The sequence below is a fragment of the Juglans microcarpa x Juglans regia genome, chromosome 6D (genome assembly GCF_004785595.1).
Source record: "Juglans microcarpa x Juglans regia isolate MS1-56 chromosome 6D, Jm3101_v1.0, whole genome shotgun sequence".
NCBI classification, from domain to species: domain Eukaryota; kingdom Viridiplantae; phylum Streptophyta; class Magnoliopsida; order Fagales; family Juglandaceae; genus Juglans; species Juglans microcarpa x Juglans regia.
In genome coordinates, this window is record NC_054604.1 from 37207806 (window position 1) to 37230153 (window position 22348).

At 32.8% G+C, this 22348-nt stretch overlaps 1 protein-coding gene and 1 pseudogene across 2 annotated transcripts; both read right to left on the reverse strand.

The window, feature by feature from the left end:
- Positions 1 to 1403: 1403 nt before the first annotated feature.
- Positions 1404 to 10736, reverse strand: LOC121236189 (annotated as a pseudogene).
- On the reverse strand, positions 1404 to 20612 carry LOC121236190 (disease resistance protein RUN1-like). 2 transcript variants are annotated; one of them, XM_041132721.1, is made up of 7 exons: positions 20318 to 20612; positions 19129 to 19663; positions 17025 to 18144; positions 16254 to 16667; positions 15256 to 16164; positions 14614 to 15155; positions 1404 to 1632 (listed from the first exon to the last, which is right to left on the reverse strand). In XM_041132721.1, exons 1-7 carry the CDS (start codon positions 20334 to 20336, stop codon positions 1620 to 1622), a joined length of 3552 nt encoding a protein of 1183 aa, XP_040988655.1. In that variant the 5' UTR covers positions 20337 to 20612; the 3' UTR covers positions 1404 to 1619. The 2 variants fall into 2 exon arrangements, with proteins under 2 accessions (XP_040988655.1, XP_040988656.1); XM_041132722.1 differs by lacking the exon at positions 1404 to 1632 and having other exon boundaries at positions 15008 to 15190; positions 15236 to 16164.
- Between the last annotated feature and the right edge of the window lie 1736 nt (positions 20613 to 22348).

Sequence of the window (22348 nt, forward strand, 5' to 3'; positions counted from 1 at the left end):
ACACTGTCGCGAATGCATATGCCAGCAGTTGGGAGACATTAAAACAAGTACTTGGCATCATGAAGTATGATTTTTTAAGTCACCACTATCTCAAATAATGCTTAGATACATGCCCGATCGGGATTCTTCACTATTAGTAAAATCATGCGCCAGAAACCCACGAGAGAAAACAGTGAGAAGCTGGAGATGATCACTTGAAAATGACTAGGCAGATTATAAATCTGTTTGGAAAGAGAGAAAAAATGTTGAGACGTATGGTTTTAGTGTTCGTGAAAGTGGTTCTTGTAAAAAGTGATTTGATTTTTGAGCTTTTTATAAAAGTGATGGGAGATGCTATGATTAGCTGATAACTATGTTGGATGGATGAAAATTATTTTGGGTTTTAACTCATGTTTATTTAAAAAAGTTGAACAAAAATGAGAAATTTTTTTTAATTGTCAAACATGATCTAACGTTTTAATTAGAACACATGCTGTCACAAGTCAACCCAATAAGGTTGTCAGTGCTGTTCATTTGAGAACAACATTGTTAACTCAGGTAGATACAGAATGGCATAATATTATTACAAACCTAACGGTATTTGCAGTAATATGCTCGTAAAGAGTGAACACACGAGAAGTTAGCAATATGACTGCTCGTCAATAAAAGGTAAAAGAAATATCCGTCAGCAGGAAGCGATCGTCTCAACAACGTGAAAAAACTCTCTTTCGAGCGAATTTCTCAAAATAAACAATTACTATAGTGATAAAGAGATTTAAAATTAAAAAAAAAAAAAAAAAAACCTTACAAATAACATAGTTTTCATGTGATTCTATTTAAATCATATCCGTCTGTAGATTTACTTCTATAAAATTCTTTTATGGCCAAAGTATTTCTCAAAAAAATATCCCAGGTACACTAGCTCTCAAGGGGTAAACAAGAGAATAGATTAAACGCAAGGACTTTTAGAGTTTGTTTGAATAGTGAGTTGAGATGATAAAAATTAAGATGATTTCGAATATTAGTGAGATATTTGAATTTAGATAAGATGAGTTAGAAATGATTTGAATTAAAATATTTTATGAAGTTTTGAAAAATAAGAGAAAAAAGTTGAATAAAAATATTATTATAATAAGTTTTTTAATATAATTTTTATTTTGAGATTTAAAAATGTTGAATTGTTTTTTGTGTTTTGTTTGGAAGTTTGAAAAACTTGTACTAATTTGATAATGATTGAATGAAAAAGTTTTTTTTTTTTTTAGAGAAATTAGATGAAAAAGTTTAAGATTTATATTTGAAAAGTGTTTTGTGTTTGTGGTGTTTGAATATTGAGATGAAATAAAATAAAATGAGATGAAACGAAATGGAATAGATGGATGGAAGGCTTTCATTATACAAACCGGGCCTAAATATAATATCACAAATCAACGTAACTTAGCACCTGATAATGTACAAGGAGGAAGAGTATGTGAACATGATTCTCTTTAAGAGTGACGTGAATTGAATAAATATATAATTAACACACCATAAAAGGAAATGATCAGTCAAGCAATATCTTTATCCATTCTTCCAGCCACCATTTTCCACCTTTCATAAAAGGATTAAGCCCTCAGTTTACCGATGAATTGTCTTTGTAGGCATTAGTCCTCACCTTCAGAAGGGAAAGAGATCTCATTATCATCTGCTGCAGCAGACATTTCATCATCTTTAGCAGTATCATAGCTGAGATATTGGACCGTACTTCTATAGTTATCTATTACATTTGGCTCCTCCAGCAGAAGATGAACGCCACACTTGCTCACCTCAATGTTGTGCAAGCTCAAATGACTGAAAGACACCTCGATTTCCTCTCCACTAACCATTTCCATTTCTTGTTCTGGAAAATCTACCGTCTTCAACTTATTTCTTATAACATGTGCTTGGAATAAGAATAATAGATTATGTGAAGTGTTTGCAAAATGGTCAAACCATATTCGAACAAGAACATGCCGGTAGTTTCTGGTTTTATTATGGATCATCACGTATAGATATGACGTATTTGCTTTTTTCTGAAATGTACAAACAGCGCAGATAAGTAGCATGCGAATCTCACCTTCTGAAAGTGAAGGTACACGAAAGGAAATGGAAGATCCAATTGTTTGATGGCTAAACCAATCTGGAACCTTACTGCCAGGGACGCAAAATAGTCTTTGAGCAGCACTCTGGGTTGACGGATACTGTTTCAAGAAAATATTCACATCATTGGAGAGAGAGGGGGGGGGGGGGGGGGGGGGGGGGGGGGGGGGGGGGGGGGGGGGGGGGGGGGGGGGGGGGGGGGGGGGGGGGGGGGGGGGGGGGGAGAGAGAGAGAGAGAGAGAGAGAGAACCTGGAGAAGATTTTTCCTAAAATTGGATAGTAGATTGTGGCACCCAATCATTTCAATGAATGAAATTGGTTCCAAATTCAAGCCCTGAATCTCAAGCAGTTTGCTGCAGTGATTGAGGGAAAGACCGACTAATTGTGAACTCGGTGGAAGTGAGAGCCTTTCCATTGATAAGCAACCATTTGCAAACAGAATCTGTAAATTTGCAGGGAGTTCTGAAATTGAGTGAAGAGACGCACAATATTCCAAACGCAAAATTTGTAATTTAGAGAGGCGACCGATGCCTTGAGGTAGCCTACAAAATTTGTTTCGTGATAGATACAGTTCTTGGAGTGAAGATAAACCTCCGAGATCAATGCGATTCTCGGCTTCTGACAAGTTGCAGTTATTGAGAACTAGTTTTCCCAAAGAACAAAATCCAACAACTGAAGCTCGTACCAAATTCATGGGGTTCAAGCATTTTGGTGATGAAATCAACGATGAGAAGCAAGACAACCAAGATTCTAAAGAAGTTCCTTCACGTCCAAATAATGATATGGCTTTGAGATTCTTCAAAAGACTAAAGGAGGATGGTAATTGCTTGATAGCAGTTCTGTCTGCAAGCAACTTTTTTAAAGTCGCCAAATTCCCCAATTTCTCTGGCAACTTGTCAAGTTGTATGCAGCCAGACAAGTTAAGAATTTCAAGAGATTGTAAGTTAGAAATACTTTCTGGAAGATTTCTAACTTTCTTGCAGTCTTTTAAACTCAGTCTGACCAGCCATTTCAGATGTTTAATAGACTCATGTAGTTCAACCAAGTTTTTGCATTCTTCAACTAATAGTATCTCCAGATGTGGGAGTTGTAAGAAGTCTGGCGATTTTATGAGAGTTCTGGAATAGCTGAGATTAAGAACTTTTAAATTGTTGAGTATCTGTAAAAGAAAATATATATGTATATATCGTTAGTCACACACTTGACATAAAGAAAGAAATAAAGGTATAGTAAAATTAATTATACCCTGTTCTCTTTCCAGATTTGTTTGAGATTGCTGTACTGCATGTCAAGAACAACAAGGTTGTCCGGATGAAAATTTTGAGGAAGAAATTCCAGAGGGCAGAAACGCCAGCAAAGCCATCTTAGCTCATTGGAAAGATATTCGAAGCTTCCTGTGAGATGTACATGATTGATTTGTAGCAGTCTCAAATTCTGCATATTTACAAATGCTTCCGTTTTCAGATGCTCGGGTAAACTTAAGATGAGACCCTCCACTGCTTCCGATCCCTGGCAAGATCTAAATTTAGTTAAGTTCGATACTTAACTAAATGATAATAATAAATTAATGCTTAACTGATAATAATAAATGATTGGTAAAAAGACAAAATCTTTTACTTACCTAAGTTATGTTTGGCACAATGACGAACACATATGTTTGGCAAAATCTTTTACATATGTACGTGTTATTTTATATAAATGCAAATAATGTCTCTCACCGTATGTTTGTGCAATACACTCAAGACGTCCTTGTGAAACCACAATCGACTACGCTTTCCTGGATATTGGTGTGATTCTTCACGAACAATTTCTCTTCCCATATCTCGAATCAAATCATGCATCCCCAATTTATGTCGATTGTCAATTCTCAAGAGGGCCCTTTGAACAAGAATGTTCATCCCGCTTATGGACGAGAAGCCACAAGCATCAAGTATTGTACTGACATATTCTTTCTCTGCACCGACAAAGAAACATGCAATATCAAGGAATATGATCTTTCTATAACGATCTAGGGAATCAAAGCTTCTTTGAAGTATTTTCTGAATCTTGTTGTGAGGGGTTTTTTGTAATATTTCCAATTCACGTTTCCAATCAATGACACTTCTTCCAAATAGAAAACAACCCAGAACCTCAAGAGCTAATGGAAGTCCTCCAGCATAATTCACAGCACTATCCGAAAGGTCAAGGTAATCTTTTATTGGATGGGCCATTCTAAAGGCATGCCAGCTGAAAAGTTGAAGAGATTCAAATTTATCCAATATTCTAACCTCATACTTTTCATTCACCTGTGCCTGTTTCAGCAACTGCTCATTTCTAGTTGTTATAATGACTCTGCTTCCTGGACCAAAACATTTGAATTTTCCAACAAAGGCATATATTTGTTCCCAGTCATCCACGTCATCAAAAACAACAAGAACTCTTTTGCCTTTAATTCTTTCTTCAATCAATTTGATCCCTCTATCAACACTGTAAATCTTAAATTTCTTCATTTTCAAGATTTCACAAAGAAGTTGTTTTTGTAAATCAACCAAGCCATTGAACCGTTCAGACTTTTCTTTGATATTGAAAAGACAACTGCTTCCCTCAAATGTATCACGTATTTGGTTATAGACAGCTTTTGCTATTGTGGTTTTACCAATCCCGCCCATCCCATAGATGCCAACAATGCGAACGTCACTTGTTTCAAGATGTAATAAAGCTTTCATCTCTTCAACGCGTGAATTGACTCCTACTGGGTGTTTGGCAACATCCAAATACTCAGCTGGCTTCAATTTACTTGAAACTTCGTCCACAATTTTGTCTATGAATGTTGATTCATACCTGATCATTATATTTCACAAGATAAATATATATATATATAAAAAAAATTGAGTTCTCCTACTCATCATCCTTACATGACCACGTGACACTTAGTAAGGAAAAAAAATAAAAAAGATAAAAATAAAAATAAATATATAGTATAAGAATGACAAGCAGAATTTCTCATTTATAAAAAGAGTAGTGCTATATATTTACGAGTCAACGTGTAAATACATAATTTATTATAGAACCAGAGCAATTAAAAAAGTACAAATAAAAAGAGTACCCATGTGACATGACATAAAACATGTCTCGCTACCTTCGTGGATAAAATCATCACAACAAGTATGGTTACAATATCATCCATCTCAGATTCTCAAGTGTGCGCGCGATATTAATTCTATCTAAAAGGCCATCCTAGGATTACAAGATCTCTCTAAGTGGCATATATATATATATATATATTATCGGTGATCATAAGGAGGGGTCATGCAGCAGATGATCATGATGATGAAGTACTAATTCAGCCAAAAGCAATTTGTTTTGTCCATCCATTTTTTGTTCTTTCAATTTTATAAATTTTAGACTAAAGTTTGAAAATAAAGAAACTAAGGGCTTGTTTCGACACACTAAGAATCATCAGAATTGTCAAAACTTATCATAATTTTATTTCCGAATATCGCTCAAACACAAAACACATTTCTTTTTCAACTTTTTTTATCTAATTATTACCTAATCATTATTCAAATACAAAAACTAATACAACTTTTATGAACTTCAAAATAAAATTACATTTAAATAATTTTTTAACTTTATAATATTTTTATTCAAATTTTCTCCCTCATTTTCTTTTTCTGATCTTTTTCAAAACCTAGTAAAGCATCTTAATTCAAACCATTTCAGTATCATTCACAAAATTCTAAAATATTCTAAGTGACCAAACATATACCTTGCATTTAAACATACTGAGAAAAACTGAGAAAAAGCAAGGAAAAAAACATGAGAAAGAAGCATAATACCCATTTTCCACTTGCTCGATATCCCAGCCTTTTCGAGAAGCAGCTTCTCTAGGTGCTGCTCTCCACCGCTTCACCCTTTCCATATCATTCTGAAATAGCTCGTCATGCCTAGCAAATGCATCTGCAAAAGTTCCAGTTTGATTTCGGATATCCGAGGGGACCACATGATAAAATATAGGAAGAAGAGTTTGGCCTCTAATTTTTGCACAGTGCATAATCTCAACAAGTTCATTCAGGCACCACTTAGAATAAGCATAGCCTTTTGAGAAAACCACAATGGAAATCTTTGATCCATGAATCGCGTTGTGCAGCTCGGTAGAGATGTCCTCCCCACTGCGGAGCTCTCCTTCATCTCGAAATGTATGTATTCAAACTCGCATTAAGGCGGAGTACAAGTGATCAGTGAAATTCTTGCGAGTGTCTTCACCTCTAAAACTTAGAAAGACGTCATAATTGCAAACACTTGGGCAGGGTGAAGGAAGAGTTTGAGAAGCCATGGAAAAGGAGGTGCTTGTTATGGCTGGATTTGAATGGACTGACAAAGAATAGACAAAGTGTGCGAGTTAATATATAAGAGTGTGCGCCAGGAAAATGCGTGAAATCAACATTCTTTTTCATAAGTACATGGATAAAAGAAGAAAGATCTACTCATGATGTACTCAGTTCTAAAATAATAACTTGCAAACATCTGAACATCCCGCAAGTCCCAATTCTTTTTCATAAATGATACACTGATCTATTTCCTCTTCAATTTTCTTAAGACTAAAAAAAGGACTTGAGGATTCTGTAAGAAAAGTTTTCAGGTGTCCAAACTATCATGAGATAGGTGATAAAAAAATCCTATTCATATTTCCACATTACGTGGGATGCATTTTAATACATATAATATGCTGTATCATTGACAACACGACAACAAATGAGAAATTCCAGTACACGTCTCAATAAATGTGTGAAGCATGGCATCCCCTACGCCCAAAGAATAATTGCATGCGCCTATGCTAACTGCTAAGGTTATGGCTGATCAAGACACCATAGTCTTGGGACATAAAGCTGGTTATATTCTTGTCAAAAATTATTTTGAAATAAAAAGCTCATGAGTAAATATGGAATTTGGCATTTTTTTTTTAAGTATTATAGCATGGCAAATGATAATTTACAGTGCATGGCATCTGGCTTCATGCGTGTCTTTGGAGCTCGATCAGATGAGAATTGTATCATGCGTTTCTGTTCTTAACCCTAGAGAAAGAAGAGTATACGAATAAGCCAACACATCCATGGCCATCCCCAAACTCTTCTATAATTCTCTTCATGTATGTCTAAAATTTAAAGTCAACAGAGCTGGTTTTTGGCCACTTACCTACCTCGATCATCCGTTAATTCAGACCATAATTATATATATATTGGACCCCAAAAAACTGTCTACCCTTTAGAAATTTGAGAAAACAAATAAAGGTAAAAACAAACCAATTAAAAGCTTAAAAATCAAAAGGGAAAAAAAAATCCTTTAAAAGAAAAGTCAAAAAATAGAAAAAACATAGGAATTGCGAAAAAAAAATACTTGGCAAAAACAATTACCAAACGAATTGTCTTGGAAAAATATTAGCTCGAGCTCTTGTTCGATTTTGAAAAGCTTGTGCGGGAGAGATGTGCGGGAGAGATAAGCACATGAAATATCTCGTGAAGTGTCTATTACTTAAGAACTCGAAGGTGGCAGGTACGGGGCATAGGATGAGACATCTCATCCAATATTTTCAATATCGTACCGGATATCGTATCAAGTCAAAATATTAAAATAAAATATTTCAATATTGATATCATTTTATATATTATTTCGAAATAATTAATAAATAAATAAATTATATATAAAAATTATATTCTAAAATACTAATCTATATATGACTAAATTATATATAAATACATATATATAAATTATAAATAATCTAGTCTAAATTAAGAGTCAAAAAATAAGATTGTAGTTTAAAAAAATGAAAAAATAAAAATAAAAATTAAAGGCCAAAATATCGATAAGTACGGACCGAAATACAGGCCGGTACAGATCAAAATATAGACCGGTACAAGTCAAAATATATGCAATACCTGTACTAGACCAGTGGCCGGTACAACATATTTTAGCCGTACAGGCCGGTACAGTACAGTATTTGAAACACTGATCTCATCACATTTTATCTCATCTCATCTTATTCCCAAATATAATTCAAATACAAAATTTTTAAACTAATCATTACAAATTTTTCAAATAAAAAAATAAAAAAAATCCAATTTTTCAAATCCCAAACAAAAATAATATTATAAAACTATATTCTTACAATATTTTAATTTTATAATATTTTTTATTCAACTTTTTTCTCTCATTTTTCAAAATCTAAAAAATATTCAATTCAAACTATCTCACTACTATTCACAAATTATCTTACTACTATTCACAAAATTTTCATCTCATCTCACTCCTCACACCAGCCTGTACATATAGAAAAAGTCTACTATGCCGCCTCAAACACACCGCTCGGTTTGACCGCTTGGAATTTTTTTTTTTTTTTACTGAATAATGAAGAAAGTGATTTTAAATGTATTACTGTATTTTTTTATTTTTTAAAAATATTTAAATACATTAAAAAATATAAATAAAATAATAAAATAAAATTTATTTTTACAACTAGCGGTAATGTAGCACCGCTCAAACGTATATAGAGTCATCGAGTCGCAAAATATGATAAGAGTACATTTTTTTTTTATTTTATAAACAAATATGATAAGAGTACTAGTTTCTAGGAAAAGTGCATAAAATATTACGTGTATCTTACAAAATTACATGTTGGTGGAGAATGTAGAACTGCATGAAATAGATCCATTTACCGCACAGACGTTTTTTAAGAAAGTGCCCCGAGTACAATGAGTAGTAGAAAAGAAAATAATTATTCTCATTATCTATTATTTATCACCTCACATCTCATTATAAAAAATCTAACATCTTAGGAAAAGCACCTCAATATCCTATAAAAAAAATTATAGATATAGATTATAAGAGTAAATAATAGTTGATGCATAGCATTCATCGATAAAAAATACATGAAAATTGTCTACTAAATGGGTAAAAGCCCTCTCAATGGCTTCTCTATTTTACAAAAAATAAAACTTTACAAAAAATAAAATATATTTTATAATTTTACAAAAAATTGTAAAATAGAGAATAATATGTCAAAATAAAACTTTCAGGGGAGTATGTAAAATCAATGTAAAATATATATAAGCTAATCAAGTGCTTCTCGACATTTAACATACATCATTCATCTATGTAAACTTTTTTATTATTTCTTTCTTTTTCCTAATCTTTCTTTATATTTCTCATATTTACACATTTATTTAGACAACATAAAAAAGTTATGATATTGTTAGAACATTTTATTTTAATAAGAAGAAAAAAATCATATTAATTTTTTTTTCAAAACATGATAAAATGATAAAAAGTTGAAAGAAAAAAGATGAATGAGTTTTTCCATCTTTATTTTCTTTTTAATTTTTTATTGGACTATTGATTTAATTTTGGAAATAGAGATATTATGAAAAAAGAAATGATATTTATAATTTTAAAATATCATGTGTAGCCATGCGTACTTTCTTTAAAAAGATGAATAAATTTGAATCTCATATTAAAAAAAACGATGAATCTCATTTTTTTTTTTTAAAAGGAACCCTATGAAATATTGAAAGATCTCATAATATTTTGATAATAAACAGAGTTATATAAAATGAATAAAGAGTTATTTAAAATGAATAAAGAAATAAGGAAAAAATATTTAAATAATTTAAAAAAATGAGCTAATGTACGAAAGTATTGTAAAAATTGTTATTTAAAATAAATATTCAACAAAATAAAATAAAAAATACTATAATTATAAATAAATTATATAAAAATAAATTCATAAATTGATGCGGAAGATTATAAAATTATTTTTATTATAAAATAAATATAACAAATTATTTAAAATTACATCTATTTATAAATTTACTTTTATATAATTTAATTTGTGTACGTATCAGTTCAAAAAAGCATCGAAAATACTCTCAAAAAGTAAGTTGGGAGAGAACGGTACCTTCTCCGGGTAGTTCCACAACGGAATGGCGGATGTTAACGTTGCGATGCACGCGGGCTTCGAGAGCGAGAACTTTTGCATCCTCCTTCCGGTCTTCGAATTCAGGCTCCAGCTTTCGCTTCAAGCCTCTCCTCGCAGCGGTGGTTCGGCCATTGTCTTCGTGCTGACCCATGGGTGGTGGTGAGAAGTGAGAAGAAAGGTGAGGACGTTCTATATATAATTTGGTATCTCGAATTTAATGGAATGGGTTATGGGTCTCTGATCTGCTTCTCCATCGTTCTTTCCAAGTTACCGAACTTTTGAAAATGAAAGACAGCACCTTTGTTTTGAGTCCTGTAACGTCTTACTTGGGTTTCGACTCGACTGTCTTTGTCTGCTAGATTTCCTGGAGGCTTTTCTTCTTAGGAAGCAAAAAACTTCAAATCCATATGTCTGTATCTGTGACAGGCTGATCAGTGAGCAAGTTGTTATGTATGATTGACCAGCGGCTGCGTAAGATATTCACAGATCAGAGTTGGCGATAATCTGTGGCGGACGATTGAGTTTGATTGCCTCACCCGACCAATTGCGTTTACTCTCAAAACCGAACGGAGAAAGACTCTTATTGACATCCCAAGGACCCAAACGTCATGATCCAACGAATATATGGGGGGGTGATTTATGAGTTTTCTGGCAGCTACCGCGTACCTTCCCAGAAACAACAGAGGTAGAGCAAACAATTGACTTCGTTTTTCAAGTCAAGTGGCACAGTGACAAATGGGTCCACTACAGTCACTGAGTCACTACACAGCACTGCACGCCTTTATTAAAAAATATAAAAAAAACAAGTACATAGAATAGAGAATAAATGGAAAAAGCTATTTGAATTTTGAACGAGAACCTCACCGACCAAAGTGATTGTTTTTTTTTTTTTTTTTTTTTTTAATTTTTTTATAATGATTAAAGAAATGATTATTAATGAATTTATATTTTTATTTTTTAAAAATCTTTAAAAATATATAAAAAATAGTTAAAATAAAAAAAAATAATACATTTATATTTGTCAATCCAAATTATCGATACCGGTAATAGGACTCAAAATAAATATGTAAAATAAAATAAAATTGAAGAGAAATTGGTAAGGGAGAAAGAAGGTGGGTAAGAGAGAAAGAAGAGAGACTTTTAAAGACTATTTTTTTTTCAATTGTTGAATTTATTACTTTTATCCAATTAAGATAATATCAATTTTTTTTTCTAATCAATATCAAATTATTTATTTGATAATTATGAAACTCAATAATAAATAAAATGAAATTAAGACGCGAGAGTTGCATTTAGATATTGAGATAAGTTAAATTGAGTTGTGAATAGTGATATTTTGTGGATTTCATTTAGATGAGTTTAATTTTTTTAAGTTGAAATGAATTTAACTTTTTAGATTGAAATATATGAAATAAGTTAAGGATCGATGAATTTAAATTTTTTTATAAGATATTGAAAAAGTAATAAATATCATCAATGATTGATTTGAAATGAGTTAAAATGAGTTGAGTTGGGTCTAATAGCCAAACATAGCCTAAGAGATTGTTTGGATTGAGTTAGGTTGTGCTTGAATTGAGAAAGTCTTTCAACTCATTTCATATAATTATTATAATTTTTTTAAATTCTCATATAAAATATAATAAATAATTTAACTTTTTTAGAATCTTAAAATAAAAAAAATATTAAAAAAATATTTTAACAATATTTTATTTAACTTTTATCTCATTTTAATTCTTCTTTATTAATTTCGGAGCTCAAAAAAATCTAACCCAAAAACCATTAACAACAGACGTAAAGCAAACAATTGACTTCGTTTTTCAAGTCAAGTGGCACACGGTTTCACTATAGTCACTGAGTCACTGCCGACATAAAAATAACAACTATATAGAAAGAAAATATATGGAAAAAGCTATTTGAACGAGAATGCTTACCGACAAACGTAATTATTAATGAATTTATATTTTTTATTTTTTTAAAATGTTTAAAAATTATAAAAAATAATTGAAATAAAAATAAAATAAAAAAGTACATTTACTTGTCGGTCTAAACTCTCGATACCGATGGTAAGACTCAAAATAAATATGTAAAATAAAATAAAATAGAAGAGAAATGGGTAAGAGAGAAAGAAGGTGGGTATTTTGAAGACTATATTTTTTTTTTCAACTGTTAATTTATTACTTTTATCAAGATAATATCAAATTATTTATTCGATAATTATGAAACCCAATAGTAAATAAAATGAAATTAAGAATTTTAATTTGATATTATCACCAACAAAGTAGAAGACCCCATAGTTGCGTTAAGATGTTAGGAAGAATTGAGTTGTGAATAGTAATATTTTATAAATCTCATTAAAATGGGTTTAACTTTTTAGATTAGGATGAATTTAACTTTTTAAATTGAAATATATGAAATAGATTAAGATGAGTTTAACTTTTTTATGAGAAATTAAAAAAGTAATGAATCTCAGCAATGATTAGTTTGGTTTGATATAAGTTGAATTGGGTCTAACAACTAAACACAGCCTAAATAATTGTTTGGATTGAGAGTCTCTCAACTCATCTAATTTCGTATAATTATTATAATTTTCTCACACAAAATATAATAAATAATTTAATTTTTTAATTTTAAAATAAAAATAATATTAAAAAATAATATTCTATTAATATTTTATTAAATTTTTATCTCACATCTCATCTTAACTCAATTTACTATCCAAACGTCCCTTTGTAATTTCAGAATCCTTTTTATTTAGTGGAAATACGAGAACAATACTAGAACAAAGATTTAGGTAAACTCATTTCTCCATGGTTAAAATATATAAACTGATCAAGCCCGGTCTCTGCACCACATGAGTTTGGTTTGGGCTTTATGAGCAAAAATACGTACAAAGGCAGCCCATTTGAAGCGAAGCGGGGGAGCTTCAAGCTTTTGGAGGCATTAATTAATTTCTCACCAATATTGCGAAGTCTAACATTCTCTGCTTAATTCCGTTTCATATCTAAAGGCTGCGCGGGCTTTAATTTCTGCTATGTCTTTTGTTTTAGAGAAATAAAAACAATAAATACACAGTTTCTTAGACTTTTATCTATAGAATTTGTCTTCAACTCCCTCTTAGACAGAGTATGAAATTTTTAAACTCTATCTTGAAAAGAGTTGTACTGTCTCTCAGACGATGGTATGTAGAAGTTGTGTACTGAAGAGCTATTAATGTCATAGTCGGCTTTGCATTATTAGTTTGTTTCATCATTATTGAACTATTGACTGATAATTTTGACAAATATTTTATTCATGATTTGTTAATAGTAATAAGATATTTAAGTTGAGATTAGTTAGAAATGGTTGAGTTATAGTTATTAGGTCTCATTTAGATAATAAAAATATTTCATCTCATCTCATTATTATAATTTTTTTAAATTCTCACATAAAATATAATAAACAATTCAATTTTTTTAAATATTAAAATAATAATAAATTTAAATAATAATATTCTAATAATATTTTATTCAACTTTTATCTCATCTTATTTAAATTTACCATCCAAACAAAGGCTTTAGGGAAGCTGCCGCATCATGACAAATTTTGAAAACAAAGGCCAATGGACCTTGGAGTTTCCACTTTCCATTCTCGAATGTGCTGCTCATATGCCAAATCTTTATCATGAAGCCCTTCTTTATTTTTATTTTTTGATAAAATCATGAAGCCCTTCTCATATTTTTTTTAGATTATTTTCTCATTTATAAATAATTTATAATTATTTACATACAATTTATTATTATTATTTATAAATAATTTAAAATATTCTTAACATCCAAACGAAATAGAAATAAAAATAGTATATTGGTGTTGAGGTGTCCTATTGAGGAATCATTAGAATTTATGACCCATTTTTATACCTCTTGATAGTCTTGGCATCGATCGCTGATTATATGTTAATTTCCGTCAAGGTTGCCAACTAATAATCGCACTTTTCATTTCACCTTTCTGTCAACCCCAAGCACGGTTGGGATGAGATTTAAATCTTATTTACAAGACCCTCCTTTGATCACGTTCAGAGATTAGTAAAGACCGGAAATTGCTGCAAACTGTTCATCCCGTATTTTGAAGTCGAGGCAGTGCTAAAATTCGAATAAAAATATTATTAAAATATAATTTTTTAACATAATTTTTATTTTTAATTGGAAAGATTGAATTATTTTTTATATTTTATTTACAAGTTTAAAAATTTTATAATGATTAGATAATAATTAGATGAAAAATTAAAAATTAAAAATATTTATGTTTAGATATTGAGATAAGATGATGACTTTTATTATCCAAATCAAGCCTAAATATAATATCACAAATCAACATAACTAGGAAGAGTATGTGAACATGATTCTCTTTTAAGAGCTTGAATGAATGATAACAGACCATAAAAGGAAATGATCAGTCAGGCAATATGTTTTTATCCATTCTTCCGGCCACCATTTCCCACCTTTCATAAGAGGAATAAGCCCTCATTTCACCGATGAACGATCTTTGTAGGCATCAGTTCTCAACTTCCTAAGGGAAAGAGACCTCATTAGTCATTATCATCTGCTGCATCAGACATTTCATCATCTTTAGCAGTATCATATCTGAGATATTGCACCATACTTCCATTGTTATCGATTACATTTGGCTTCTCCAGCAGAAGATGAACACCACACTTTCTCACCTCAGCGCCGATCCAGCCCCAATTACTGAAAGACACCTCGATTTCCTCTCCACTAACCATTTCCATTTCCTTTTCTGGCCAATCTACCGTCTTCAACTTATTTCTTATAACAGGGGCTTCGAATAAGAATAAATTATGTGAAATTTCTGCACAATGTTCAACCGGTATTCGCACAAGAGCATGCTGGAAGCCTCTGGTTTTATTATGGATTATCACGTCCAGATCTGGCGTATTCCCTATTTGCAGGTATGTACAAACAGCGCAAATAAGTAGGCTGCGAATCTCACCTTCTGAAAGTGAAGGTACACGAAAGGAAATCGAAGATCCAATTCTTTGATGGCTAAACCAATTTGGAACCTCACTGCCAGGGACGCAAAATAGTCTTTGAGCAGCACTCTGGGTTGACGGAAACTGTTTCAAGAAAATGTTCGCATCATTTTGAGAGACACAGAGAGAGAGAAGAGAGAGAGAGAGAGAGAGAGAGAGAGAGAGAGAGAGAGAGAGAGAGAACCTGGAGAAGACTAGTCGTAAAATCGGATGATAGATTGTAGCACCCAATCATTTCAATGAATAAAATTTGTTCCAAATTCAAGCCCTGAATCTCAAGCAGTTTGCTACAGTTATTGAGGGAAAGACCAAATAATTGTGAACTCGGTGAAAGTGAGAGCCTATCCATTGATGAGCAATCATTTGCAAACAGGATCCGTAAATTTGCAGGGAGTTCTGAAATTGAGTGAAGAGACTCACAATGCTTCAAACGCAAAATTTGTAATTTAGAGAGGCGACCGATGCCTTGAGGTAGGCTAAAAAAGTTGTTTCGTGATAGATCCAATTCTTGGAGTGAAGATAAACCTCCGAGATCAATGGCATTCGCAGCTTTAGACAACTTGCAGTCATTGAGAACTAGTTTTCCCCAAGAACAAAATCGAAAAACTGAAGCTCGTACCAAATTCATGGGGTTCAAGCATTTTGGTGATGAAATCCACGTTGAGAAACATGACAACCAAGATTCTAAAGAAGTTCCTTCATGTCCAAATAATGATATTTCTTTGAGATTCTTCATAAGACTAAAGGAGGATGGTAATTGCTTGATAGCAGTTCCGTCTGCAAGCAACTTTTTTAAAGTCGCCAAATTCCCCAATTCCTCTGGCAACTTGTCAAGTTGTGAGCAGCCAGACAAGTTAAGAATTTCAAGAGATTTTAAGTTAGAAATGCTTTCTGGAAGATTTCTAACTTTCTTGCAGTCTTTTAAACTCAGTCTGACCAGCCCTTTCAGATGTTTAATAGACTCATGTAGTTCAACCAACTCTATGCATTTGTCAAGTAATAGTATCTCCAGATGTGGGACGTGTAAGAAGTCTGGCGATTTTATGAGAGTTCTGGAATAGCTGAGATTAAGAACTTTTAAATTGTTGAGTATCTGTAAAAAAATAAATAAATAAATAAATTATCGTTAGTCATTCACTCAACATAAAGAAAGAAATAGAGGTATAGTAAAATGCAGTATACCCTGTTCCCTTTCCAGATTTGGGTGAGATTGTTGTACTGCATTTCAAGAACAACAAGGTTCTCTAGATGAAAATTTTGAGGTAGAAATTTCAGAGGGCAGAAATGCCAACAAAGCCATCTTAGCTCTTTGGAAAGATATTCGAAGCTTCCTGTGAGATGTACAGCATTGATTTGTAGCAGTCTCAAATTCTGCATATTGGCAAATGCTTCTGTTTTCAAATGTTCTACATCAAGCCCAGGCAAATGTAAGATGAAACCATTCGCTTCGAATGCTTCGGGTTTCAAGTTTTCTACTTTAAGCTCTGGTGAATTTAGGAAGTGACCCTTTCCAACAGATGCTTCGGTCATCGAACGTTCTTCATCTCTAAGCTCATCAAATGGATTTAGGGTGAGACCCTCCACTGCTTCCGATCCCTGCTGGCAAGATATAAATTTAGTTCTTTTTACAAAATTAGAATGGGCCTCTTAATTGGTGTAGGCCAAGATACTCTTTTCTGAGAATAAAAGGCTAAAACTAATTTAGGCATTATCAGAACCAGTAGTAGACCTAAGTTATATATATGCTACTGAAGTAATAATAAATAATAAATATATATATATATATATATATATATTTATATATATGCTACTGAAGTAATAATAAATAATCTTGTACATACCTAATTTATGTTTGGAAAAGTGACGAACACTTATGCTACCCACAAAACAACATATTATACATCTATGCGTATGCACATGTTATTTTATATAAATGCAAATCATGTCTCTCACCGTATGTTTGTGCAATACACTCAACACTTCCTTGTGAAACCACAATCTACTACGCTTTTCTGGATATTTGTGTGATTCTTCACGAACAATTTCTCTTCCCATATCTCGAATCAAATCATGCATTCCCAACTTATTATGTTGATCGTCAATTCTCAACAGGGCCCTTCGAACAAGAATGTTTATACCGCTTATGGAGGAGAAGCCACAACCATCAAGTATTGTAATGACATATTCTTTGTCTGAACCGACAAAGAAACATGCAATATCGAGGAATATGATCTTTCGATTATGATCTAGGGAATCAAAGCTTCTTTTAAGTATTTTCTGAATCTTGTTGTGAGGCGTTTTTTGTAATATTTCCAATTCACTTTCCCATTCAATGACACTTCTTCCTGATAGAAAGCAACCCAGAACCTCAAGAGCTAATGGAAGTCCTCCAGCATAATTCACAGCACTATCCGAAAGGTTCAGGTAATCTTCCTTTGGATGGGCCACTCCAAAGGCATGCCAGCTGAAAAGTTGAAGAGATTCAGACGTATCCAATTTTCTAACCTCATATTCTCTAACCTCATACTGTCCATTCACTTGTGCTTGTGTCAGCAAATGTTCATTTCTAGTTGTTATAATGACTCTACTTCCTGGACCAAACCATTTGCGTCGTCCAACAAAGGCATATATTTGTTCCCAATCATCCACGTCATCAAAAACAACAAGAACTCTTCTGCCTTGAATTCTTTCTTCGATCAATCTGATCCCTCTATCAACACTGTCAATTTTAAATTTCTTCATTTTCAAGATATCACAAAGAAGTTGTTTTTGTAAACCAACCAAGCCATTGAACTGTTCAGACGTTTCTTTGATATTGAAAAGACAACTGCTTCCCTCAAATGTATCATGTATTTGGTTATAGACAGCTTTTGCTATCGTGGTTTTACCAATCCCGCCCATCCCATGGATGCCAACAATGCGAACGTCACTTGTTTCAAGATTTAATAAAGCTTTCATCTCTTCGACACGTGAATTGACTCCTACTGGGTGACGGGCAACATCCAAATACTCTGTTGGCTTCAATTTACTTGAAACTTCTTTCACAATTTGGTCTATGAGTCTTGATTCATATCTGATCATTACATTTCCCAAGATAAAAATATATATAAAAAAAAATTGAGTTCTTCTACTCATCATCCCTACATCACACAATTACTAAGGAAAAAAATAAAAAGATAAATAAATAAAAGAATTATATGATGTAGGAATGATGAGTAGAATTTTTCATTTATAAAAAGAGTACTACTATACATTTACGAGTCAATGTGTAAACACATCATTTAATGTAGGACCAGAGCAATAAAAAAAGTACCCATGTGACATGACATAAAATATGTCTCGCTACCTTCGTGGATAAAATCATCAGAACAAGTATGGTTACAATATCATCCATCTCAAGTGTGCGATATTCTATCTAAAAGGCCATCCTAGGATTACAAGATCTCTCTTAAGTGGAATATATATATATATATATATATATATATATTATATTATATAATATATATATATTATCGGTACTGATCATAAGGAGGGGCCACGCAGCAGATGATCATGATGAAATACTAATTCAGCCAAAAGCAATTTGTTTTGTCAATCCATTTTTTGTTCTTTCAATTTTATAAATTCTAGACTAAAGTTTGAAACTCAAGAAACTAAGAGCTTATTTGGAGACACTAAGAATTATCAGAATCCTTAAAACTTATCATAATTTTATTTCCGAACATCGCTCAAACACAAAACACATTTCAATTACGAATTTTAACTTTTTTTTTAATCTATCATTATTCAAATACAAAAACCAATACAACTTTTATGAACTTTAAAATAAAAATTATATTAAAAAATTAACTTTGTAATATTTTTATTTAAATTTTCTCCCTCATTTTCTTTTTCTGATCTTTTTCAAAACCTAGTAAAGCATCTTCATTCAAACCATTTTACTATCGTTCACAAACTTCTAAAATATTCTAAGTGTCCAAACATATACCATTGCATTTAAACATATATATACCCTAAGAAAATGCAAGGAAAAAACCATGAGAAAGAAGCATAATACCCATTTGCCACTTCCTTAATATCCCAGCCGGAACGAGAAGAAGCTTCTCTAAGTGCTGCTCGCCACCCCTTCACCTGTTCCATATCATTTTGAAATTGCTCTTCATGCCTAGCAAATGCATCTGCAAAAGTTCCAGTTTGTTTTCGGATATCCGAGGGGTCCACATGATAAAATATAGGAAGAAGATTTTGGCCTCTAATTTCTGCACAGTGCATAATCTCGACAAGCTCATTAAGGCACCACTTAGAATAAGCATAGCCTTTTGAGAAAACCACAATGGAAATCTTTGATCCATGAATCGCGTTGTGCAGTTCAGTAGAGATGTTCTCCCCCCTGGGGAGCTCTCCTTCATCTCGAAATGTATGAATTCCAACTCGCATTAAGGCGGAGTACAAGTGATCAGTGAAATTCTTGCGAGTGTCTTCACCTCTAAAACTTAGAAAGACGTCATAATTGCAAACACTTGGGCAAGGTGAAGGAAGAGTTTGAGAAGCCATGGAAAAGGAGGTGCTTGTTATGGCTGGATTTGAATGGACTGACAAAGAGTAGACAAAGTGTGCGAGTTAATATATAACAGTGTACAACTGCGTGAAATCAACTCAGTTCTAAAATAATATTGGACCCCAGAAAACGGTCTAGCCTATAGAAATTTGAAAAAAACAAATAAAGGTAAAAATAAACCAATTAAAAGCTAAAAGATAAAAAGAAAAACACCAACGTTTTCTTCTTTAAAAGAAAAGGAAAAACCAAAAAAATCGAAAAAAAAATATAGGAATTGGAAAAACAGAAGAAGAAATAATTGGCAAAAACAATTACCAAACGAATTGTCTTGGAAAAATATTAGCTCAAGTTCTTGTTCGATTTTGAAAAGTTAGCATGGGAGAGATAGACACAAAAAATATCACCCGGTATCTGTTACTCAAGAACTTGACCTTCATCCCTGAATATCAATTTTGGGTAGCCTTTTTGCAGAGTCATCCAGTTGCAATAGATGATAAGACTAGTTCTAGGAAAAGATTAATAAAATACGAGTATCTTACAACATTATATGCTGTCGGTGGAAAACGTAGAACTGCATGAAATTATAGATCCATTTATCTCACAGTTATTTAAGAAAGAGCCCGAGTACAATGGATAGTAGAAAATAAAGAATTGTCTACTAAATGGGTAAGCATGGCGGAAACGGTACCTTCTCCGGGAAGTTCCATAACGGAATGAAGGTTGTTAGGTTGGCGATGCTCGCGGGCTTCGAGAGCGACAACCTTGGCATCCTCCTTCCGGTCTTCTTATTCAGGCTCCAGCTTTCGCTTCAAGCCTCTCCCCGCAGCGTTGGTTGGGCCCTTGTCTTCGTGCTGACCCATGGGTGGTGGCGAGAAGGGAGAAGTAGAAAGGTGGGGACGTTTATGAAATTCGGGTTTCAAAGCTCAATTTCTATATATTTGGTATCTTGAAGGTAATGGACGTTTATGGATCTCAGATCTGCTTCATCGATCTTTCTGTTCTGGAGTTGTTATTTTTTTTTTACATGGGGAGGAGATTCGATACGTTACCTCCGAGCTTTTGAAAATGAAAGGCAACAACTCACTTTGAATAATTCTAATTGAAAATGAAAGGACTCATTGCGCACGCCTGACGTGTCCTAAGCCACGTAGAAAATGAAACGGTGAGTTTCATTTATCTCAAAAACACCCTGATCCCAAAGCGGTGCGTCCTACCCAATCCCAAATCAACAAACCCTTTCTCACCTGTACCTAGACGAACTCACGTCCAAAGGACCTTGGCTTCTGTTACCGAGCTTTTGAAAATGAAAGACGACAACTTTTATTTTTACTCCTGTAACGTCTTCCTCGGGTTTGACTCGACTGCTGTTGTCTTCTAGATTTCCCGGCGGCTTTTCTTCTTATACAGTTGAGAGTTGGCAATAATCTGTGTGGCAGACGATTGCGTTTGATTGCCCCCACCGACCAATTGCGTTTACTCTCAAACCGAACGGATAAAGAGTCAAAGACGAATACCAAACGTCTGTCATGATTCGACGTATATATGACGCGTCATTCATGCGTTTTGGGGCAGCTTCCGCCTAGTTTCCCAGAAACGACAGGCGGAAATACATGACGATGTCTAAATTTGCTACTGCATTTGCAATGCCTTCATTTATGAGCAGCTTCCGCGTAATATCTACGACGGATGTAATAAGAAATATCATGGCGGCTAGTTAATCCAAAATTAATGATTGAGAGAGAAAATACGTAATACAAATATAAAATTTATTTATTGATAAAATTCGAAAATTGATTCTCAACTTCACCAACCTGCCTCTAATAGCTAAAAAAATATTGAGATTATGAGAATTTTGTTCGAAAAGTCAAAATCTCAATTATTGCCCACAAATTGAATTCATAATAAAATAAAATTATTGCTTAAAATATTGTTCAAATAGGAATAAGAATCATCTCTAAAAGTGAAGAGAAATGTTACATAAAAAAAAAAAACAAGTAATTTATATGAATAACTCAAGAGAAAAAAATACTAATTTTGGAGTTGAAATGGAGAATACCCCATGTTGATACCCCCATGTTGGCCTTCGAGCTTTTTCTAAAATACCCCATGTTGATATATATATATATATATATATATATATATATATATATATAATAATGTTAGATGCACAAACTTTGACGTACTTATTTAAAAAAAAAAAAATAACAAGCATATTCATTTATCTTCATTATTTTTTTTTTTTTTTAAAAAAAACGTCCATCTTCCTAAAGGTCATTTTGGTCTTACTCCATGCGATAAATAATAGGATATGGGTTGGGCCTTGTTCAATGGGGATTACTACATGACTACCTACCAGTCGGCCTCATTTATCATCGGCCCGTGTAGCTAGTGCGTACTCCAATTCTGATGTCGTTTTGACTAACTTTGGATTCTAATGTCGTTTTGACTCATTTTGGAGATCAATCAATGGCAACATTAATGTTAATAATAATAACTAAATTAATTTTCTTTTTTAATAAAAAGAACGTACATGGCGAAACTCGGTGTTCAAAAAAATTAGCAAGATTATTGGTGGAAAAAATGTGGGGTCAGGGCTTGATTTGGCCGTTTATCACCAATATCATTCCCCCGGGACAAATTCATTAATTCATGACTTGGCTTGCCATATCATTCAGTTATATTTAGAAGATAAACTCATTTTAATTTATCTTAAATAAAT